Source organism: Mus pahari, chromosome 6 (assembly GCF_900095145.1).
Source record: "Mus pahari chromosome 6, PAHARI_EIJ_v1.1, whole genome shotgun sequence".
Lineage (NCBI taxonomy): Eukaryota > Metazoa > Chordata > Mammalia > Rodentia > Muridae > Mus > Mus pahari.
In genome coordinates, this window is record NC_034595.1 from 55,545,344 (window position 1) to 55,569,717 (window position 24,374).

The 24,374-nt window shown below is 46.2% G+C and overlaps 1 protein-coding gene across 4 annotated transcripts in view; it reads left to right on the plus strand.

Moving 5' to 3' along the window:
* Dab1 (DAB adaptor protein 1) overlaps window positions 1-24,374 on the plus strand; it is a 1,123,238-nt gene that overhangs the window by 1,064,186 nt on the left and 34,678 nt on the right. For all 4 annotated transcript variants that reach the window (XM_029539573.1, XM_029539575.1, XM_029539574.1 and 1 more), the window contains one exon: window positions 4,137-4,196. In XM_029539573.1, the coding sequence (XP_029395433.1) occupies window positions 4,137-4,196 (60 nt within the window). The remainder of the gene's footprint in view (window positions 1-4,136; window positions 4,197-24,374) is intronic.

The window sequence follows — 24,374 nt, forward strand, 5'->3', positions numbered from 1 at the left end:
TGTGTGTGTGTGTGTGTGTGTGTGTGTGTGTGTGTATGTGTGTGTGTGTTGTCAATTACTACATCGCTGATCCCGCTGCATGCATCTCACTGTTTCTACTACTGTGGTTCAAAGTGATCTCATTTTTATCCTGGCCCCTGTTTCTAGAAGGAAGCACACAGAGACCCAAGGCCTAGTAGCCTTTCAGTTTTTTATGCCTTTGGATGATATCCATAAATTTTGCCTCTCAGCTTCCTGGACTGTGAATTGCAGATAGTCCAATGTGGGCTCCACACTCTAATGCTCTGATACGCCCTGTCCACAGACGCTTCTGTGTAGCCATCCCTTCCTTTTACTTTTGTATCACCATCATCATCGTCATCGTCATCATCGGGCACCACTTTTGATGATTCTGTCCTAACAGAAAGAGAAACTACCTACGGGGCTCACTTTGTGGGAGAGCCCCTCAGAAAGCGGAAGCCTGGCTTTGCTGTCCTGCCCAATGAGACATCTTTCCAAGGGGGAGCGATGCCTCCTCCTATTAATAATCATAATTGTCTCTTGTGTCACGTGCCTCAGAAAACATTAGTTCTCTTTAAAACAGCACAGGGCAATTTACACGTGACTTACCAGTGACCTTTCTGTCATTTGGTGAGTTGAGAAGAGAAACGGAGGCTGTCATTTTCAACATAAGGGAATCTGAGTGCCAACATCAGGGGCTCTGATTCCAGTCCACAAGTGGGGTCTCTCACTTTCCAAGTGGGTATTTTTCACTTCATTTATTCAGAGCTTATTGTTAATCTCCCCAGGTGTTAAGTATCAACTTAAAACAGTAAAGCTAGCCCTGTGCTGCCCAACACACCCCTGAATGGCCTCTCCACACATAATTACCACACTGATGACCTGAATGCGCCCTCTGTGTGTATCACTTCAGGTGTAAGTCTACTTAACTTGTTCACTGAGAAGTGTATGTGTGGGCACCTAAGTATTTGACGAGCCCCTAGGAAACTAACAGTGACCATTGCACGGTCCCTGTCCTTAAGGAGTTTAGAGATAATCCCCTAGATGTTCATGCCAACCAGTAGAGGAAACTGGGGCTCAGAGAGCAACGTGACTCCTCCTCTAACTCACCCACCCTACACCCAAGGCGGGGTTAGGGACCAGATCCTCACTGCTTCATCTAAAATGTTAACCCTCTACATCATTGTTGTATGCCGCAGTGGTCCCTGAGATGGAACAGATCACATGTGCAGAGCCAGACCTTAGCCCTCACCGGTGAATGTTTGATGAGTACAAGGAGAACTGTGTATGCGCCCTGTGCTGAGCAAGCTTACAGAGCTGTGGTCCTAGAGACACACAGAGACAGCACGTGCTGTCGTAGCTCCCATGAGTAGAAAAAGCCTGTTTCACACTCTGCATTAGTAGCCTGTGTATAGTTCCATCTCACCCAACCCAAGAAGTTCTGCTGACTCGGGGCTGTACCTTCCATTCTCCCTATCTGGAAAAGGCACACTCCCTGACATAGAGCAGGTACTTGGGGACTTGACTTTTATCGTGAAAGAGTAGCTGGGAAACAAAAGAAGCCATCCAAAACCTCTAAACCAGGGCTGGTGAGATGGCTCAGTGGGTAAGAGCACCCGACTGCTCTTCTGAAGGTCCGGAGTTCAAATCCCAGCAACCACATGGTGGCTCATAACCATCCATAACAAGATCTGACGCCCTCTTCTGGAGTGTCTGAAGACAGCTACAGTGTACTTAAATATAATAAATAAATAAATTTAAAAAAAAAAAAAAAAAAAAAAACAAAAAAAAACCTCTAAACCAGGTTTGGTAGAGGGAGGCAGGACTGGTGAGAAGATGTCCTGGCAGAGATAAATCTTAAAGGACAAACAAGCAGATTGATATCTCACCCATGGGAGAGCCAAGTAGAAAAGTGTTTTCAATTATGCACAGTTTGGGTTTCTCCGTCGCAGGGCTTGTGCTCCATTTGCGGGGATAATTGAGAAGCAGCCGCAGTTCAACTGCGCTAAGTGCCCGTAGTGAGCAGTGAATTACAGGCAACAGAACACTCCTCATTCTGCTCAGTAAAGGGTGAGCTACTGAAAACAAAAGTGAGGGCTGGGAATTTATTGGCCCTCCTTAACAAGGACTCTAGACATTCGGGGGAGGATTCCTTCTAAATGGAGCCCAGTTATCAGGACCAAAGAAATGACATTCTCCCTTGGATACCTGCAGACTGGGCTTGGGGAAGGGCATCTTCCACCTGGCTGTGCTTACTCATAGCTCTGCTTTTCTGCAAGGATGCGCATGGGCCTCTGGGAATGCAGGGCATGGTGTTCCATAAAGAAGGATGTGCCTGAAGCAGCCGCCTGAACAGTGTAGCAATAAACAGCGAACTGCTTGAGCTGCAGGGCCTGGCCACCCCAATCCCTGACTGCTGGTCCCTCTCCAGGCCTGATCTTCCTCCTCCACATCACAGAGAGGAATGGCTATAGTTCTGAATGACTTATCCTGGTTATTATATCGCTATTTATGGAAAATGGAATATTTGCCACCCTGCCAGCTGCTGGGACTTGCCTAGTGCCATGTTAACTAACTAACTAGGAATATTAAGACTAAACATCTTATTTTGATACCCAAAAGATCTGGGTTTGGACACCACCAGGTCTGAAGTTTGGGGCAAAATCCACAACATCTCTCAGCCTCACTTTCTATAGTTTGAGGGTAGGGTTGGCACCAGGAGTTTAAGTTAAACGGAGGTAAATATAGGAGAATTGAACATGTCAGTTCAGGTTCTTACTCTCAGGGATGGAATAGCTGGCTGGCCTGTGCTTGGCAAGCAATCTTTTTTTTTTTCAGTATCCCCCACACTGCTGTATGGAAGATTTACCCAGCGGGTATTCAAAGCGGGCCTTCTGGTTGTGACATACTCTATCTGCTCCTGAGGAGCATCCAGCCTGCTGGGAAGACAGTCCCACTGTCAGGACATTATAAATCCACTGCTGCTTGGTGTCTGCAGAGGAGAGCAAAGCCGTGGCAGTTGGGGGGAGGAGCAGTTAATGAGTGCTTCCAATCTGGAATGTTTCAGTGCGGAGCCCTTGATTGACACATTAGAGAAGTATTCAACACTATTAATATCACAAAATGTGTTCATATACATATGTATATGATTATGTGTGACAAAGGAGATCATCATCCCGCCATATTGCAGAATTGTGGGGCTCCATCGTTCTTGCTCGTCTGATATCCAGTGTCCCGTTTTGCTTCTTAGCGTAACCTGAGTGAGATACATTGTCGGTCAGGCCTATTGAGAGCAGCAAAGCCAGAGGGGACTGATGACCTGCTCAGCGTATTGCAGTCAGCAAGTAGCCCCAGGAAACCAGATGCATGAGCAAGGGAAAGAAGTGAGGGGAGATCTGGAGGGGTGTCAGCTTAATCAGGAACTTCTAGATCCTGGTGTCTTACTTTCCCTGTCATATGGGCCCTTTCTTTGATTGGCAGGTGGCTTATTTGGGACCCCAGTAGAAAGCTGACAGGTACTAGGGACTTGTTTTGTTTTGTTTTATAACACATCAATCTTAGCACAGAGACATGTATGCTCAACTGCAAACTGTTTGTAGTTAAATCAAGGAAAATCATAACATCTGAACCTCCTGTAGGATTAATCAAATGAAGTTGGGTTTTTTGTTGTTGTTGTTGTTGTTGTTGTTGTTCTGTTTTGGTTTTTCATTTCCACCATGTAATACTTGAGGTCTCCATAGCTATTCTTTGATTCTAAGAAAGGCTCAAGAGCAAAAATTTTATTATAAGATAGTTACCCCTGTCCTGATAAATTGTCCTCAAGGGAAGGAGATTGGCTTGAGGTCTTCACGGCTAACACGCTGTGTCGGGGCTGCGTCCTAGAGCTGTCTTAGGGCCCAGCCCATGGACAGTCAAACTTGCAGAGATGACTTACTGCTTTGAAAGTGAAACACTAAGCCAGATGATGGTGGCACAAACCTTTAATCCCACCACTTGGGAGGCAGAGACAGGGGAATCTATGAGTTCAAGGCCAGCCTTGTCTACAGGGCAAGGTCTAGGCCATCCAGGGCTACATAGAGAAAAAGAATGAAAATGGAACCCCAGTGTTTTGACTGTTGAATTTGATTTCTCTCTAGGTTCCCACCAGCCAAAAGAAGGAAGGTGTTTATGATGTGCCAAAAAGTCAACCTGTAAGTGTAAGTACATGTACCTCGGCGGCCAGATTCACACAGAGGCTGCACCTGACGGGGGCCTCTTCTTCCAGAACTAGTCTTAACATATGGCTTCTCATGAATATGGGGACAGAGACTTAAGGGAAGAATGGTACAAATGTGCAGGACAAAGCACTGTTCCTCTTGTTCCTGTGAGTGGAAAGGGATGGGGTTGGATAATACAAACAGCTCTGCCTGAGGGGCTCAAGGTCACAGGTATTCCAGAATAAAAGGCTCAAACCACAGCTTTATAGTACATGGTCAAGTATAGGACACTGTTGGGTTTTTTTTTTTTTCTTTCTACCCATCCAATCTGAAAATGATTGAGACATTTCAAAGGACCAAAAAAAAAGGAGGGGGGCTAGTCCGGGCCTTTGAGGTATGTAAGAACACATACCATTAGAGAGACTTGCAGAAAAGGTCCTGTTTAGCAGGCCTGCAGAGACAATAGCAGGTGGGTGGGGCCATGGTAAGGACAATGTCCAGTGTATCTGGACCCCATCTGCTGGAGGGTCTCCTAGGAATCTGAACCAGAAAGGAAAACTGAGCTCTACCCTGGCACTGAAGGCAAACTCGGATTCCTAATGCCAATAGCATTGAGGGCTGGCCTGTTCTTTGGGTTTCGATTGGTCCACCCCCCCCCCCATTACTGTTTCCTTCAGCTCGGTTTGGGGCTGGATTGACTCACTTGCCCTTGACAGGTTTAGATATTCGAGGAAACAGGCTCTATTTGCTGCCCTAGTTCTTCTGATTTTATTAGCCATTCTGGTCACACCCTCTCCATGCTTAATAGTTCCAAGGGGAAAAAACCCTAAGCCTCTTGGCCTGGCAGACAGGCTGTCTAAAGGGCTCCATTGGCTCACAAGTCTCTTGCCCCTCTTCTGGCCCAGCTCTCCAGACCCTGCCTTCTTGCTGCTCTGTCTGCTGCCTGATGTTTCTTCTTCCAATTATCAGGGAGACATGGGTTTCTGCTCTGATCACCCCTATCTTTGTGGCCCTGTAACACTGATTCCCCTATGAACAGCATGTCTTCCCCCAACACCTCCATGAGTCTCCTGTGGTTCTTGTATTACCAAAAGTGTGTATTACCAAAAGTGAACCCTGGTAATTGGATGCCAGGCTGGAAGCAAGCTTAAAAATATTTAATGAAAGACAATTGACTCTATCCTATGGAAGGAATCTATGAGAATTCCTAGTTCTTCTACTTCAAGGGATTCCCTGTTTGTCAACACCCTAAAAGATTGTTACCTAAAGATATGAGAAGTTTTGTGTGGAAGACACATGGATGGGTTGCATTGGCTGCTTGATTGCTGTTTCCGAAGGCCTAGACTTACCCAGTGGGCTAACAAATTTCTACATTTTCAAAGGCCTGAGAAAAGCAAGAGGCATGAGGCTCAGGCTGTAGCTTACAGACATAAACACAGACATTTAGCTCCTGCTCCTCCCCACCCTACAAGCTTTGGTAGAGTTTCTACAACCCTTGGTTCAAGGTTTTTCAACTACCCAAAGGAGTTACAGAGTTGAAGAGAAGATAGTATGTGTCTTGGAATGCTAGTCTCAGTTATGCCAACCTCACAGAGATTCGTGAATTCCCTTCGGGCCCTCTGCTCTGCTGTCTGGATGCCCTGCAAACTTTGGCATAAAGCCCCGCCCCTCTGACAATGTATTTCTCCCAGAGGGCAGCTCTCTGCTGTGAGAACCCTTTCCGCAATTACCCAGGCTGCCCCATTTGTTTGTTGTCCTCATCCAGAAAGATAGGAAGCAGAGGGAACCCTGCTTGTGCACATTAGGTAGGTTCCGAGGGAGCTGTGAGGCCACAACTACACATCTCCCACCTGGAGGCAAATTGCATGGCTCATCACTCTGTGTTGCTGAAACAAGCAATGCTTGAGCTGACAGTTGTGACCAATCTGGGGGACAGTCAACTTCTCAGATTGTGTGTGCCCCTCCTTTGGGAAGCTCTCTTTACCTCAAACAGGGTTACTGGCCTTTCTGTGGGCTTTTGTGCTTCTCTTTGCAATGATAACAGTGAGTGTTGTTTTCTTCTTAATTTGTCTGCATGAGCCACAGGCTTTTGTGTGCCCCAAAAGTATTCAGAGAGATTATAGCTGCTGTAGTTGAGGAATCCAGCACTGGGCCTAAAGTTTAGCTGTCTTCGAGCATGGAGGTGATGTCCCATGTTGAGACAGAAATCTGGGTTTGAGTCCTGACTTCATTACCTCTTTTGTGAGGTTGCCTGGGTCCTTCTCTCTATTTAGTCTTTAGGGCGATAGAAAACTGTGACCATTGGATTCTCAGAGTTGATATCAAGCACTCAGTATACAGCATCTATGGATAGAACTAAATACATTTGCTTTAAATTACTTGTATGCCCACGGCGGATGGGGATGATGCCCTATCAGTGACCTGACTGCATTAGCACAGAATAGCTGCCCAGCAGGTGTGTGAGAGCGAGTGAATGAACACAACTGAAAATGAATGACTGGGTAAAGAATGAATGCCTCTGGATCCAAAGCTTATGTCTTCAGTTCTCTTCCCCCCAGAGCAGGATCTCAGATGCAGACAACGTTCACTGTTGTAGCAGCCCCTTGCCCAGCCGCACCCTGCACTTTGCCTTCCACAGCTTGTGCCCTGTGCTGCCTCCAACCTTCATAAATATGTGTGGGTCCTTTTTTTTTTTCCCCTTCATAGCTTGGAACACCAAGCTGACAGATGGCCTTCTGAACACACACATGGAAACACACACGCACATGCACGCACGCACACCTGCACCTCTCTCCTCCCACATCAGCAGCTCTGCCGCAGTCAAGGCCAAAACATTTTGCTGACTTGGCGAAGTTATTTTGGGGTTTTGTTTTGTGTTCTGCTGCCTAGGGGTGGGCCCAGAGCAGCAGTCCCATGGAAACTGTTTAGAGTCATTACAGTGCTTAACATTTTCTGAAGAGAGACCAGTACATAATAAAATAGTGAGGAGATGGCCTAACAGAATTAAGAATCTACATAGGCTTTCTACCCAGAACGCCTTGGAGCTATTTATAATGTCATAAAGAAGGCTAGAGAAAGGATGGAGGTCCATTGATTATACTACATACTCATCTGAAGACCACTATAATTCTTGCATTTTTAAGAGCGAATCAATATATCTCTTACCTATTTTTAGATCATCTAGAATTTAAAATAGCAATTGCACAGTTTAATTTTAAACCTCATTTAGCTGTAATCTTTCCTTAAAAAAAATAGAAGTTTATATGGAAATATAACATATATGAACAAGATAAAAGGAGACACGCAGACCTAGTACTCCAGCCAGTCAGTTGCCTGCACAGCCTATGGTGGCTCTTGAGGTCTACTTGTCTCCTCAACAGAGCAAAGACAGACAGCATACATTTCCAAGCTGGTGTTTGCAGGAGCATTGGCCAATGAGATGTTCCATCAGTGATTCCAAAAAATCGAACTGTTAATGTTTTCAGGTGTCTAATACATTTTAAAATATACTATGAATGTTAATGTGTACTTATGCATGAATATGCAATAGGAATATATTTTGAGTTATGAATATATATTACATAAGTTGAGAATTTCTCAATTTTCTTTGACCTGAATACTCTTTTTAATGTAACCTCAAATACATCTCAAATGGAGACTCATTCCCATTTAAAGACTTGCTGGGCAAGAGGTATAGAAGAGAGGTACATGCACACAATGTACTAACACAAAATGATCTACTCACAAAACTCAGGTGCAAGCACCACTGTTCTTCACTCCTTACAGGTCTGTGAGCTAGCCATATGGTGGTTCTTCCTTCTGCCTTTCCCTAGCCATGTGGTTCTTCTTCCTTCAGCCTTTCCCAGGGTTCCTTGGTTTACATGACTTAGGCTACCTGTGTGTCAAGGGGCAGCCTATCTCTGTTGAGCCAGCTCACAGATCGGGGATTTGGTTAGCTGTAGACCAGGCTGGCCTCGGGAAAGGCAAAAACATTCTCTTCCATGTAATGTCTCCTCTTCCAACAGGTCAGAGTCACTTTGTGGTGGTGACAAAGGGTTCCAGAGTGCGAGCGGAGTCACCCAGGACCTCTGAGTCTAAGGCATTCTTCAGCCAAAGTCATTCCAGTCTATCCTAGATTCACATCTAGAAAATAGGCAGTACATTTTGGTAGATAATGTAGATTTAGTGCCAAGGCTAATGAATACATGGAAAGTGTATGGGAGAGAATCTCATGCAATCCATTTATTTCCATTGACATGTGAAATCACTACTGAATTATAATAATCAAGTTGAAAAATATTTGCTTCCTCAATGCTGCTTTCTTTTCATGTTGCCTTGCCTATATTTTGCCATTATCTGGAGTGATTTCTGATTGTTCACTCTGTAGGCTGGCTCATTGAGTACCCTAGCCTCCCAACCTAGAGCCCTCAGCCATTGACTATATGCGCCTGGAGACAGCCTAGGTGATCAGACTCTCATGTGCTCTCCTTTCTCTCACCACCAACCTCCATCTTCCCCTCCCACCTCACTAGTCACGCTACGAACATTCTTGCTTCGAGATTCAAAACTCTGTTAAAATATTTTCTCTGCAACTGGAATCCCTAAGAAACTGCGGTTTTGAATTCACTTGTATAGAGCTTGTAATGATGTTTTCATTATTGTTCGAGAGCAGAATTCTGTGACTGGAAGCATGGCCTTTGTGATTGGGGCCACTTGGATTGGAGTTTAGCCTCAACATTCATTCCTGAGCTTTGTGACTTTGGCTGTTGTATTCGCTCTTCTTAGTCTGGATTTGTTCTTCTGAACGTGAAGCTTCATGCTGGTGCCTGTCTTAGTGGGTTTGTCAGAGGGTGCTGTGAGGTTGTCTCCATCAGCACAGAGCCCAGTGATGATTCAGAAGTCGTGAGCTGTCATTCCATTGCTTTTACCTAATTATCTGTGAACGGCCAGGGGACAGGAATCACATCCTGTCTCTGAAGGAACACTATCTGGGATTTCTGGTCTCCTTGAGATGTTGATGGTAAATCCTCTTCCTGTAAACAGACACATGCACACCAGTGGGTCTTGAAGGTGACATGAGCCCACCTCCACTGTCCCAGAACCCCAGGGAGCAGCTCAGCACCACATGTGTCAGCGACAATGACCTTGACACCAGAAATATCAAATGAACCAGAGATGCCAGAGTTTGGGGATTATTAGAATGTATTGCTTCTCAATGCTCATCCCCTGCTCCACCTTGCTTAAGACCCAGCTGCTTACGAAAGCTCGCTGCCTGCTTCCTCCTGCTCAGTTACCTCTCTGTACACCCACCTCTGTTTCCACCTGACTCATAACTTATCTCAGCCTTTTCTTACCCTGATTTCTTTCCTTTGCATGCTTATTTTACCATGAGTCTAGGCTGTCCTTCTAGCAGATTTTTTTTTTTCCTTAGGGTTGTCCTGCGCACATACACGCACCCTTCCCGCACCATTTCCTGGGAACTCTAAACCAAAATAATCCTTAATCCCACCCTCACCTAGAAATATACACTTTATCTCCTTTCCTGGTCTGGATGATAGGAAGTTTGCACAGAGGGCTAATCTCTTTTGTAATCTTAACTTCATAGGTATATTTTTATGGAAAGGTCTTGCAATGCCAAGGGCGTACAGGCTTGGTGATGATGGGATGTTAGCTGTAGAGAGACGGGAAGATTTTAGGACAGAAATTATACCTTGAGCAAAGCTCTGTAGATGAGCAGGATCAGAACAAACCTCAGGCACAATGCCAGCCCCTTGGTGACTGATTAGATCGCAGAGTATTTTGACGCCTGGGACCATATTGACCTTACCTAGCAGCACTATGGGCTGTTGGACTCATCATCAAATCCCGTATCAAAAAGAGAAGAATACAGACATTCTTTGCATCTGCCAGCTCCTAATGCTGGGATGCTTTCAGCCAGGTATCCTGGCCTTTGGGGTGACTATCAGGAATGTACAGTCCCGAGTGGAGACACAGGCTGCTAAGTGTGGCATTACTGCATTTATTATTGAGAGCTTTATGCACTGTATTAGCCTTTGAGAGTGATTTAGTCCCAGTGTGGGGCTGCTAAACTGAGAGGTGCACTCAGGCGCCTGAGTACCTGTTTGAGACTCTGTGACACCAAGGAGAATGAGACTTCCGTTCTACACTTGGCTGTTTCAATGACACAAGCCCATCTTTCTTCTCCATGGTCGTCATCCCCTTTGTAACATTTTTTTTTTTTTTTGGTTTTTCAAGACAGAGTTTCTCTGTGTAGCCCTGGCTGTCCTGGAACTCACTTTGTAGACCAGGCTGGCCTCGAACTCAGAAATTCGCCTGCCTCTGCCTCCCGAGTGCTGGGATTAAAGGCGTGCGCCACCACGCCCAGACCCTTTGTAACATTTTTATGCCGGAAAAAAAGGGGGGGAAATCTTTAATCCTGAACTTTGTAATTGCCCCCACTTAAAACTCTTATCTAGTAAGTGGTGTTAGGCATAAAAGACTTTCTGATTATCAATAATAATTGTGCATCCTGTCAGAATCTGCTTTCCATGCCCAGCCTTCAAAACTCAGCCTCACTGAGATTCTTAAGAGTCTAGGCATGATGGCAAATAAGATGATGATCAAATTGATACCTTGAATCGGACATTAGTTGCCTTGAAATGAAACATGGATTCAGAACTGAAGGAACAGCCAGATGCCTCCCCGAAGTTCTTCCTTACTTTGGTTGAGATCTTTCTCAGTTTCTTCAACTTCCTGAAGCTGTTTCTCCTGCTCTGCATAATAAAAGCACTGACCGTCATCTTCTGACACCTCGACCCCTGGGAGGTTCAGTGCCTGTGAAATCACTGTCTTCAAATAGGCTAGAGCTGCTCGCGAGAGACCCTCCTAGAGAAGTCAGTATCGAGAAGGGTGCAGTTAGCAGTAGCCAGTGTCTGGACTGGGTTTTGTCCACATTCTCAGCTTCTTACTCAAGAATAAAACAGAGGTATACACAGATGGCCAAGTGGCAAGGAAATTTTATTCAGATGTAGCAACAGCACAGAGTAAAGAAGAATTCACTGTCAAAATTGTCAGTGGACCATATGAGTGACAAGACACAGGGGCCCTGATTTCTGTGTAGGGCCTCCTTTTTATGAGGTACAGAAAAAGAGCCTGGTTACTAAGAAGTGTACTTTGGGGGTGATCTATTTTGCACAGTATATGAGCATAAGAAGGTGAATAGGAATTTTTCTTTTTTCTTTTTTTTTCTTTTGCCAAACATTCACTTTGAGGACACAGTTTACCTTATTACACACACACACACACACACACACACACACACACACACACACACACACAAAAAAAAATTTAGCCCAGACTTGCTTCTTTCCTACCCTCTATACCAAGACATAACCTGAATAAGACTGACTAGGATCTCAGTTTGATGATCGTTAAGGTAGGGAGACTCATTCCGTTGTTCAGAGAGGGGTGTGGGAAGCCTAATGCAGGGGGTGGAGGGCCTAGGTTTCTAACAGGCTGCTAAATTGCCGTGTTTGGAGTGAGGTGTATGCATAGTATGTGCACATACATGCAGGCTGCTAAGCGCATTATTACAGGAGGCATATGTGCATAGCCCAGACCAGATAGAGTCCCAGGTCGCTAAGCTACTCCTGATGCTTGCTGCCTCAATTGGTCTTTATTGCTTCTATTTATCACCAAGAGATGAGACACCAGTGACATGACAAGAGATGGTAAAAGTGGGCTCAAGACAAGAAGCTTTTAAACCATCAGAGCTGATGTCCAGAGGGCGAGGCAGCGCCACTGAGTGGACAGTCCACTTCTCCTAAGATATTGGAGCAACATAAATGGTTCCTCATCACTTATCTTGTGAAGGGTTCAAAATTACTTGCCTATTTATGTTCCATTTGCTCCCATGTCCGTCTACGATGGGCAGTGTTTATCCTTTAAGCTTCTCCTAATGCCTCCACGGCCAAATCAGATACCATTGAGGCCTACTCTAGTTTCTTTATCTCCCTGACTCATAGGGGCGCACTCTGAGACACAGAGCAGTGAATGATGGGTTTGTCCTGTGAAGTTAGTGCTTTGGATGTGAAGCAGTTTATCGGGTGCTAATCAAGTCAACTCCCTGAGCAAGCTTCTGCCATGGAACAGCTATCTAGAAAACACAGTCCTTCCTAGTTTCCTTCAAGAAAGCAGTGGATCTGCGTACCCTGAAAAGGGAACCACACTGGAAGTGATAAACATCCCAGTAATGGGATTTGCCATTCGACCTGCAATTCAGTGCCTTCCTTGGTTTTATGGTACCAGGTACTAACCAGGTGTACTAGGAATTTAAGGCTAATTTAGCGGTGAACATAGTAGCTAGAATTTACAGAGCATCTGTTATATACTGTGGGCAGCCTGGGCTCTGGGTTTCATTTGTCACTCTCCCTTATCACGGGCCTTGGTAGTGTGTGCACTTGCAACATACAGAAAATGGGGCATCCGGGCTCCATCACCCACGCTCAGAGAACTGGTAAACGACAGAGCCAGGAATGTAACCCTAGTGTGTGTGACTCAGGCAGCCACACAACTTTCATTGACACATACTATGTGTTTGTCAGTTTTATTCTTTTTCTAGATGGGCCCATGAAGGCAGGGAGTCTTATTCCGTTGTTCAGAGACGGGTGTGTGGGAAGCCTGATGCAGAGGTTGGAGGGCCTAGGTTTCTAACAGGCTGCTAAAATGCTGTGTTTGGAGTGAGGCATGGGCAGGTTAGAGTCTCAGGCTGCTAAGTGCATTATGTAGTCCAAGACCTAAGAACCACCTGAGTCCAAGGAAGACCTCAAACTCCAGATCTTGAACTGTCTACTTTTGGAGTGTGGGGGAAAGGGTTCTGTGTGCTCCTACCCAGTTTGTAAGGTGTTGGTGATCAAACCAAGGTCTCTGTCTCTACCTTCTGAGCTCCTCCTATACTCTCAGGGTCCTCCCTGGTACCAATCAGTACCCCGGTCCCCGGGCCTCACATCTGTCTCCTAACCTCCTCTGTTTCTAATATGTTTATGAATATTAATCTTGCCTCCTGGGGCCTAGCACACCTGGCTGGCTTCAAACGCCCCTTTCCTCATTTAGACAGAGCTTCAAATGAGGAGATCCTGTTACATTTACTCCTGCACCTTCGCTCTGCCAAGCAGACTGCTGTAGTCTCCTGATGCTAAGGAGACATCTGTAGACGCCAAGGAACAAGTCCTACTGGAAGTAGCCCCACTTCTGAGGATCAGAAAAATCCTCACTTTGCCACAGTGGCCTCTTCTACTCCACACACTGTGCATCTCTATACGAGGTCCCTGTGCCCCGGCAGCAGGCGTCTGTCTGACTCGCCCTGCTTGAAGGTTTAATTCAGCTTCTCAGCTACAAATGTAGGAAGAGTCAATCCATTAAAGTGAAGAATTGCAAGAATTCTCTTGACAACTATTCACCACTTCCCCCCTGCAACTCCCGTCTTTTATGGCAAATAAATTTTCATTCACAATTCACCAGTTGGTTTTTCCTTTAGTTGGAAATCTGGATCAAGATGTTGCATAATTGGATTAAATCTAGTCTGAACATTTGTCAGTTTCACTTCCTCATTAAGCACCACATTGTACAGAAATTATAATTATTGCAAGGCAGTTAACAGAGATGTCACACAAGAGGAGGAACTGAAGTAGGGAAGGAAAACCGAACCCATGCATTTCCAGGCAGGAAGGGGAAGGTGGCCCCTTCAGATGTCCCTTAGGTACTTCCTTTTAGACTTGCTTATCAAAGTTTTCCTGAAACAAAATCCTGAGTCCCCATGGATTAAAATGAGGCTTGTGATTGAAACTCACTCAAAACCCAAATTCCTCCCATACAGTTGTGATAGATGTGGGGAAAAAAAAATCTCTATTGGTTTTGCACTTGTAATACCCCACTGACCTTTCTTACTTTCCTATTCTCAGAGCCTTGGACTCTTAACAGATTATGAGGCCTCTTTAATAGTCAATCTATCTTTTTCTCTCTCTCTCCCTATCACTCCTTCCCTCCCTCCCTCTTTCCCCCCTTCTCTGGCATTTTTCAAAACAGTTTCTCTGTGTAGCCCTAGTAGTCCAGACACTAGTTCTATAGACCAGGCTGACCTTGAACTCACTGAGAACCGCCTGCCTCTGCCTCTGAAGTGCTGGGATTAAAGGCATGCGCCATGACCACTCGGCTTCATGAGCTCTCTTAGAATCTCATTCATTTATTCATTCACTTAGTGAGCAAATGTTTATTATGACCCTTCTACCTTTGAGACAATAGTTTGTTTTCTATCAGCATAGAGATGGAAAAAGATAGGTCAATGAAGAATCTTGACAGTTAGAGAAGACTAGGCATAGAAAATAATGATTAATGCAAATAACCAAGGTCACAAGAAGCAATGTACAAGAAACCACAGGAGTATGGTAGAAGACAGAAATTTCTGACTGAGGGAGTGGAACGAAGGCCTCTGCCAGGACATGCACTTGTGCTGGGGTCTTGTAGAACAGAGGAGTTTGTCACTGGAGAAACAGGAACAGATTTCAGAAAGAGAGAACTGAATATTCCAGAGTACTAAAATGGGAGAAGAAAAGTCTAGCATATCTCAGAAACTGATAGGTCACCTCAAATGGCCAGGCCGGAGTGTTTCCATGGAAGCAAAGGACAGGGACACTGGAGGAAGCTTGCCCTAGCAAGCAAAGGTCCTAAATAAGCCAGGGGAATGGGATGTATCAAGAAGATTCTGGTGTTTTCTGGTCACAGTTAGACCTGTGTTTCTCAGTGCCTGTCTGGTGGCCTGCGGCAGGTGGCTTAGCAGGTGGGGAGACCATTAAAGTGCTAATACAATTATCTAGGTGCGACCAGCAAGAGACTTGGGGAAATATGCCAGGCGGCTTAATTGAGAGAATTTATTGTAGGGAGCTAGTTACAAGTTAGGAGAGGAGCAGAAAAGCCTAGCTGAACAAGGCCATTGGATAGCCCAGATTAGTAATGGTTAGAAAGGGCCAGGACAAAGGAAGAAGTGGACTTCGAAAAGACTGAGACCAGAGGCTGCCCACAGAGAGAGGGAGGAACTGTCTGTGGAGGCACACAGCTCGCTGGAGACTCAGCCACTCACAGTCACTGTGGCAGACTCCTGGGCAGTGTGTAGTCTCCACCCACTCCCTCCTACTGATCAACCTAGGTAGAAAGAAACTCATTGTCAAGGGACTGAGCAGAGGTGTCTATATAGACACACACACACACACACACACACACATACACACACACAGAGTTTCCCATACATTATAGGATAGAGAAAGGGCAAGACTGATTCTTAGGGCAAAGAGGTCAAGGCATAGGCAAGTGACTGCCTATGTGATACCCACATAGAAATAAGACTAGAGAGGAAAGAGCTAAGTTGGTCGGGTGGACTAGTGAATAGATCTGGAAACATCCAGAGCCTGTGCTACACTTGAGATAATGAGCTTTGGGAGCTGGAGTAATGGGGCGAAAAGGACCAGGTGCCCCCCTTCCCTTTGAGGTTTGTCACTTCAGAACACCCAGATCTGTGTCTCTAAATCTATGCTAATTCATGCATTCGTCTTACCAACAGCTGTCTTCACATTCTAGCCAAAGACAGTAAGCAGTAAGGCCACGCATCTTTCTCGGTGACTCCCATTTGGGTTGTATGAAGTCATTCTAGCTTTGAGTGAAGTCTAGCTTTCTCTCTCAAGGTAGAAAAACCTGGGCTGAGTTAGTGGAGAATGGAGTCCAGCAGGGTTTTAGGCAGCCCACTGTTGAATCACGCCTGAAACTGGCTTTTGACGGATGGCAATGTTCTTGAAAGGAGTTGAGTGTAGCTGCCTGGTATCATGTTTTCAGAGTTGTGCACTGGAAAAACGATGTCTGTATAGAACAATGGCTACTCCACTCCTCTGCTGAAATGCCTGCCCCTTGGATCCCAGTGCTCTTTAGACTCTTTGTAAAACCCAGAAGGCTTTGTTGGTATGACACACGCTAAGCAGGATGCTACTGAAGCACACCAAACAGGAGAGATGGCTGAGGCGAAGTTGACCCCTCAGGACTTTCTCAGTAGGAGTACACTGTCCGAAGGATATATACTCTAAAGTATAGAAGGTTCTAGAAGGGAAGAGATGGAGAGAGAATTGTCTGGAAGCCACTGCTCAGAGGGTCCTGCTCACTGATTCTGTAGATGGAAGTGGGAAGGCAGAAGCAGCGGTCCTTCACAGTATTTCCTATCTCGAACTTGGATTTTTTTTTATAAGTTGGAAGGCTGTGACAACAGAGAGACCAGGAAGCTGAGAGTAAATCAGGACCTTCTATTTCTTAGGTGTACACCTCTCAACAAATTCCTAGATTTTCTAGTGACCAGTTGACACAACACACAGATAGAATAAGAGAAGATGTGCCATTACAGTAGCACTGTGTCATAAACTAGGTAGAACTGGTAGGAGATGGAGGAACGCAGCTGAGTGTGAGCTCTACATCCTAGCTAGCTGGGCTTCAATTTGTATCCCTCAGTTACCAGCCGTGCCATCTCTGACTTCCCTTTGCCTCAGCGTGTCCACCTGTGAGGCATAGATAATGGCTGTGGCACCTGCCTTGCAGAGTTTTTTTTTTTTTTGAGTTTTAAATAAATATTTCATATTAGACATTTACAACCGTGCCTGGTGCAGAGTAAGTGCTCAGTAAACAGTGGTCATCATGATTATTGTGAGCCGTTATGTACACTCTCATCAGGGCTTGAAGCTGTGAGCATGAGTGACTCCTGCCTCGGTTGCTAGGGTGCTTGCAGTCGGCTAGGGGGAGTGTAGAGAGCCCTGGGCTGTGGCATCCCTAGTCAGCTTTACCGATAACACGGGATGATGTCCCACAAACAGCTCTCGGAGTTGTGGCATCCACGTGAGCTGCCAGAGCAAAGCACCAGAGGCAGGGTGGTGGCCTAAGCAATAGGAGCAACTGTGTTTACAACCTGTGCAGGCTGCAGAGTCCCAGATCAAGATGAAAACTGTCCCTGCATTGTAGATTGCATCCTACCATGGCCCGTGCTTGTCGGCAAGGGAAGAGGAGGCAGGGAGAGAGGGAGAAGGGGAGAAAGCCATATGAAAGCTGGGATGTTAGCCCATTAGTCTGGGGAGAAGAGACATAATCAGTCCTTCATGGCAAGCACATTAGTTAGATTTGTTGTTGTTGTTGTTGTTGTTGTTGTTGTGATAAAACTTCATCATCAAAAGTAACTTATGGAAGAGTTTATTTTGGTTTACGCTCGCAGAGGCATAAGAATCAGTCATGGCGGAGAGGCATAGTGGCATGCCATCAGGAGCAGGAAACAGACATCGCAGGTCCTCTGCAAGCAGAAGGCAGAGAGAACAAACTGGAAGTAGGGTGGGGTTGTACAAGAGCAAAAGCCTACCATTGATGCCACACGTACCCATCCCCCCAGGAAAGAGGCACTCCTAAACTTACCCAAAACAGGGCCTCCAACTAGGGACCAGTGTCTCAAATACCAGACAGAGTTCTTGGAAGCCAGTTTTCAAGCACACCACAGCAGGGATGACAAACAAGTATCAATAACAAATATCGAGCACCCCACTGGGCTAGACACCAAGAATTGTTATCTCCAAATTGTCCCAAAGTACTATAACAGTGGGTGTCCTTGAGACCCAGTGGGATGCTAAGGAAGAGAGGCATTAAATCGCAGAGTACAGTCAGAAGAAGCAGAGCTAAGTTGTCTCTCTCACCCACCTCTTTGACCCTAAAGTTAGGGTGACCTAGTTTATCCTCCAAACTGGTCCACTTCCAAAATAAAAGACGAGAAGTGTCGCTGTTAACAATTATATCAAGACAACAGGCATAAACAAGGTCTGCCTTGAAAAAAACAAGGTCTGGGGCTGCCCTACCCCAAACTGGTTTATTTTCCTGCTGGACCACATGGCCTCTAAAATGAGAATGTCTGAGACCCCAAAGCCGGAGGATCCTGGCCATCTTGCTCCTGCTGCTTTTTGTGGGTGGCACTTCCTGTGCAGAAGGAAGGACAGTAGCTCTTCCATGCACAGGTGTCGTGTGCGCCTGCTCCTTCTGTGGCATTCATCAAATGACTAGAAGATCTGTGCGTGGGGTATCTGTTAACTGCTGCTGCCGCCACTGTGAATCCGTCATTATTCCTCTAATACAGATCATTAACATTCACAGAATCTTAACTACAGCATCTTAACGAGCAAAGCCGTAATATACAGCTTCCTCATAAATATCCATCGGTGCTGACGCGCCTTCTCTCTCCATACAGTAATTCTGCTGCTCTGGATAAATCATCCTGTTATGCTTCTTTCTTTCCCCCTAACTGCCGTTATTAGTGGTTACAGAAGAGTAATGAACAAACTCTCGTCAAAGAAGAAAGAACAAGAGCTAAATGAAGGATCTTGAGGCCGGAGAGGATATATGTCAGAGGCAGGCCCAACTGGAGGACGCACAGAGCTCATCTTCTGTAGCAGCTCTGAAAGGAAACAAGAAGCCAGCGCTTGCTGGAGTCCTTGTGGGGTCAGGGCTGCGCTCAGCACTCCACCGTTCCCTCCTTCTGTGATTCCGAAGACTGCGTGGCAGGGCTATGCAGTGTTCAAACCAACACTTCCTGCCCTGACTCCATAGATATGATATAGCATGTGTGTGTTTCTCAGAGACCTCCAAAGCCCCCACAAGGGACTCTAATCCTCCATGCGTTTATGCAGCTTAATTAACATGGCAACTATTTTGTCTGTGGTATACATAAAAAGACTGAGATGAAGATGCCAACAGTAGTGGGTAACAGTCTCTAGAAGGTCTCCTATGATGGATGCACATGCTCACTTTTTGTGATGCATTATCCACTTCTGCTTATACTTCTGTGAGCTCCCCATCACGTTCTCTCCTGTGAGTCAGCATTGTTGGGATCCTTAGCTCTAGGATGAGTCCTCTTTCCCACCTTGCTTACTGGCAGCCCACAGTTTGGGGTCTCTCCCAACTTCTCCTGTACTATCCAGTCTCTCTGACTTGTCCCTTTGGCTACTTCCATGTTGTTCTTTGAACCTTCACCAGGGGTCCTGTCCCTCTTCCTTGAGCATCTCTGGGGAACTGACATATCAGTTGCATGTCTTGCACAGCAGTTCCATTTCTGCCTCTGAAAATGAGAGTGGTAATGGTGTTTGCATCAGTTGTGATGATTAAATTAGTTACTACATGAAAGCACTTAGAATAGTGTCTGCTGCACAGAGTGGAATTCTAAGTATCAAATGGAAGTACCATTGTCCTGCCCAGCCTTCTGCCAGGCCAAGAAGACACAAGGCTGTAATGTTACTGCTTGGCCCATTCGTTCCTCTGTAGTCTACATTGAATAGTTTGTGTGATTCATTTGAGTGGTGTGTGTGTGTGTACTTGACAAAACCAGAAATAACAGTGCCAACTAACTGTGGCCCTACCTAACATATGTATGTTACTGCTTTAACTTAAGGGGTCTCACAGAACACATGCTGCAACATTTAGGGAAACATGCCCATGTAGGATCAGTTATACCATCTGTATCTGCTAGCTATGCAGTCCTCCAAGGTAACCCAGGACAGAGAACAAGCAGGAAAGGAAATAAACAGGCCAGGTTTCAGAATGACAAATCCACTGTCCTTGCAGGAGTGGGTAGGATCCTTTTTGTTATAACAGTGCAAGTGTCTACAGCATTGGACGTCACCTCCTGAAATCATTCTTGAGGCACTTATCCATCTGCCCATCAAGCATTTATTGTTCATCTATTCCACAGAGACTGTTGAATGTCTCCTGTGTGCCAGGCACTGTGGTAAAGACAGGAGACTTACAAGTCAGCCCATGTTCCTTCTTAAAACCAGGTCTCCTTCCATGGTAAGACCACCAACAGATAGGTAAACAAACACAGTGGTACAGAGAAGGTCTCTCCCAAAGATAACAGCTATGCCAGGATCTGAATTAGGACAAGAAATCAGCCAGAGACAGATTGTGCCTGAATAAGGATGGGTAAGAAAAAGACCTGAGACTGAAAATAACTGTTGGATGGAGAGGGGTGAGAGGAAAGACAGGATCGTGATGTGTAACATAGCAGGACAGAGAATATGGTGGAGGAGTTCAGAAATTGTGACCACCTGTGTCTGCACAGTCCCTGGGTTTGAGGAAGGGTTGGGAGTTACATCAAGTGTGATAGAAGCTCATAGGATGCAGTCTCCATTCGCTTGCTGATTGTGCGTGGTGAATATAAGAGGTGAGAGTGGAGACCACAGCTCAGGCCAAAGGAAGGCTGTACACAGACAGAGGCAGGCAGACCAGAATAGGGTCTAGACAGAGGATCAACACTTCCTCGTGAATGGAAATGGAGGGTGATGCTATAGCAGGCATGTGCAATGTCCCCAAGGGGCCTGTGTTTCCCCAGAGTGGTGACCTTGGGAGGTGGTGGTGCCCACCAGGGTGTCTTAGGAGCACTGGAAGTGTTCCCCCAAAGGGAACTGTGGAACTGCACACTCCTCTCCATTCTTACCATTTTCATCCTGGCCATGACGGGGGTGGTTTATCTCTGTCACACAATTTGTCTACAGTGGGCCATTTGGGACCAAGAAATCATAGACAGGAACCTCAAAGCTTGTGCATCAAAATGAACCTTGTATTTATCTAGATAGTTTTCGTGAGATAATGTCTCAGTTTGTAGCTCAGCTGACACTATGTTTGTAACCCTCTCGTCATGCTAGCTCGGGTCACAGGCACGTGCCATGATGCCCATCTCTGCCCTTTCTAAGTTGCTCTTTCTCAAACTCTCGTTACCATAGCAGCAGGAACTAACTCATACATACCTTTATACCTGCAGATTTGGGTTCTAGACATGTATTGGCAACTGTGTAGAAACCAGAAGATGAGCAAAAAACAAGCTTGGGCAATGCTCTGGATGGCTTGATGTCAACTTCACACAAGCTAAAGTCATCTGAGAGGAGGGAGCCTCGATTAAGAAAATGCTTCCATGAGACTGTGTTGTAGGCAGGCCTGTAAGGCACTTTCTTAATTAGTGGTTGATGTGGGAGGGCACAGCCCATTGGGGGTGGTGCCATCCGTGGACTAGTGGTCCCGGGTTCTATAAGAAAGTAGGCTAGTCAAGCCGCAAGGAGCAATACTCTTCCTGGCTTCTGCCTCATCTCCTGCCTTCCTGCTCTGTATGAGTTCCTGTCCTGATTTGTCCCCAACTTGCTTTTGGTTGTGATGCTACAACAACACAGCGGTGGTAACACCATTGCTAAGACAGGACGGTGATATTCAACATGACCTCAGGAGATGAGCATCTCCCTAATGTTGCCACCAAGAAGTCAGAGGATGAATGAGCAGACTCTGTTCTGAGAATGACAGAAAGCTTTCTTTGGCTAATCCCAGTTGCTGGTGCTGGCTTCCGTTCTATGAATGGCATCATGACTGGAAATGGCACATTCTCTGTAAAAATGCTCAATATGGTTCCCTTGATGTGACACTCCCCTTCCAGCGGCTGGAGTTAGTCATCTTCAGTTTTCCCTAACCTCACTTGCTCTATCTAGCTCGGGGGGGGGGGGGGGGGGGACAGTTCAAGGGCCTCTTGGTGCCTGGCTAGTAGTAGACACCCAAGGCATTTTGGAGGTCACCAGATTCATACTGTGAAAAGCAAAATCCAAGAGGGAAGACCAAATAGTAAAATGAATTCCCATGTCTGTAAGCTGCCGTCCTGTGGAGAAGGAGGGGAACCATGTTGCACGGAATGGCTGTCAGCGCAGCAGGCAAAGGCTGCTGGCTATTTTTTCCTTTGCTGTGACATCTCTCCGTTTGTGCTTGCCTCTGATTTGCTCGGATTCTGCCTCTGCCACTCGGCATGGTCTCAACTTCATCCAATATTTCTTGTTACCATTTGGGGACCATCTGGACCTCAGCAGTAGTCTCCCCAAGAAGACACAGCATCAAGGAAAGTGACGGACTCTGTTGTGTGTCCTGCCCTCTTCCTGAAATGTGGGCCGAGAGCCTGTCAGCCTGCTGACAGGAGCCAATTTCACATTCCTGTGACTCTGATTCGCTCCCTTTGCAGGGGCCTGAAGCCATGCCAAATCTTGTTAGGAGGTTTTTGAAAACTCCTTGAGTTTTGGCTAATGTGGACATAGGATAATAGAATTTTAAAAGGAGAAGAGAGAAAGGAAAAAGGAGTTAGAAAGAGTTGATTTCAAGCTTTTGGGGACCGTTCGCCTTTGGTTTCTAGTCCTCTGAGCTCCTTGGACCCGTTCAAACCCGTTTGTTCTGTCTAAAGCCCTTAAAAGCAGCAGAGGCATCCCCCAGCCTGTTCTCCAGCCACAGGAGGGGTCACATAAGTCCTCCTGTTGATGTGAGATCTTCTGGCTCCTAGGTGATGTCACTGATTATAGGTTCCAGACGTCTGCACAGCCCTTCCCAGAACTCCTCAACAACTGCATAGCCTCGGCTTTCTCAGCATTTCCACCGAGGTCCGTCACCACTCTCTCTTGCCATCACCACTGAAATAGCTGCATCACCCTAGTGTCTTTTATGGTCACAACATCACCACTCACCGGTCCCTAATGTACCATGGCTCGAAGTCTTCACTGCATCCAGCTTCACCCACCCGTGGAGACTGAGCTAGATGCTGTGTTTTATGGTACAGGTAGAGGGAGGAAAGTAGTCCTATGTGCTCAAACATGTCATGCCTTTTCACGGGCACAATGCTCTGGGCTGTGCATTGTCTCATTCATAACCACGGCTCTGTGTGGATTTCCTGGTTTCTCTTGTTTCTCTGTATGGTAGAAAGGCAAGACCATGTCCATAGATGGATCATAGATGCTTAGTACCACTGTCTCCACAGCCCCTTCCCTTTGTCGCTGAAAATCTGCTGTTTGTACCTAACCACAGAATCATTAGCAGCCTGGAAATGGTTCCATGAACCTTAGCCCCGTGTATATTTCAAGACTGGATATGTTTGAGAAAATTTAGACGTGAAAACCGAGAGTCTTTCTTTGCCACACCCAAAAGGAAACTCCATTTTGCCAAATTCTGGCAGTTAGACAAAAGCTAAAATTCCTTAGGAACTTGTGAAGCAGGGTCCCCTCCTCCGAAGGGGTCATTTCCCTTATCACCCGCAGAATGGACAAATTTCTGTCTGTGGTGCCTAGTAGCACACCAAAGTGCATGCTGACTTCCATTTCCCTCAGTATCATGGGTACTCTTCTTTGTTCTCTCTCTCTCTCTCTCTCTCTCTCTCTCTCTCTCTCTCTCTCTCTCTCCCCCTTGGGACTCTTTCAGATGCTTCTGGCTGCTCTCTCCAATTGTTTTCTATAATAAAAACCTTCCCCTTAACCATACCATAGAGCTATCGTGTTCTCAGTCCTATACTCTCTAAATTCCAAAATAGGTGTCAAAGGTGGGAAGAAGAATGGAGAAGGGAAAGGGTGTGGTGGGGCAGAGCCAGAACAGTCCACTTTGGTAACTGTTCGAAACTGGGGGAAAGGTCACAGGCAGGAGCCTGCAGTGTCTGTCTCTGAAAGGCTGCCTCTTCTGCAGCTGACCTTGTTCCCTGGACCAGCCCTTCCCAGGTGCTCCCACGCCTGACACCTGCTCACCCTCATCTTTTTTGTCACCTGTGCTTTGCTACAGTTAAGTTCTGGAAGTGACTGATGTTAGAAAGAGGAAAGATAGATTTCAGTCACAGTTTTTGGAGGCGTGTGCTGAGTGGCCAGTGGGCCCCAGGAAGGGAATATCAGAACAAGTACTAACCCTGAGCAGAAGCAGAGAGAACGCTGGTTGAGGCTCACTCCTTTCAATACTTCTGTTGAGGACTCAAAGGAGCTGGCACTCTGAAATTATGCCCCACAGGCTGCTGTCTGCCATGCAGCCACTTCACTACTTTCTCCCTGCCAACCCATCCTGCAGGTACCCACCATCAGCCCTGTTTCCTCCCTGGGGGGTTGAGGGGAGTCTGGTTCCAGGGCCAAATGAGCTTACCAGGAGCTTACCTGAGGGTGTGGTCAGGCAGTGGACAGCACTTTTGTACTGATGCTGCTGTTCCTGTATCTCATTCCAGTTCCCCATCTCCTAAATCCACCCTATTCTAACGGCCCTGTGCTTTTACGTGCTAGCACATCAGGTTTTCTTCACTAGAGG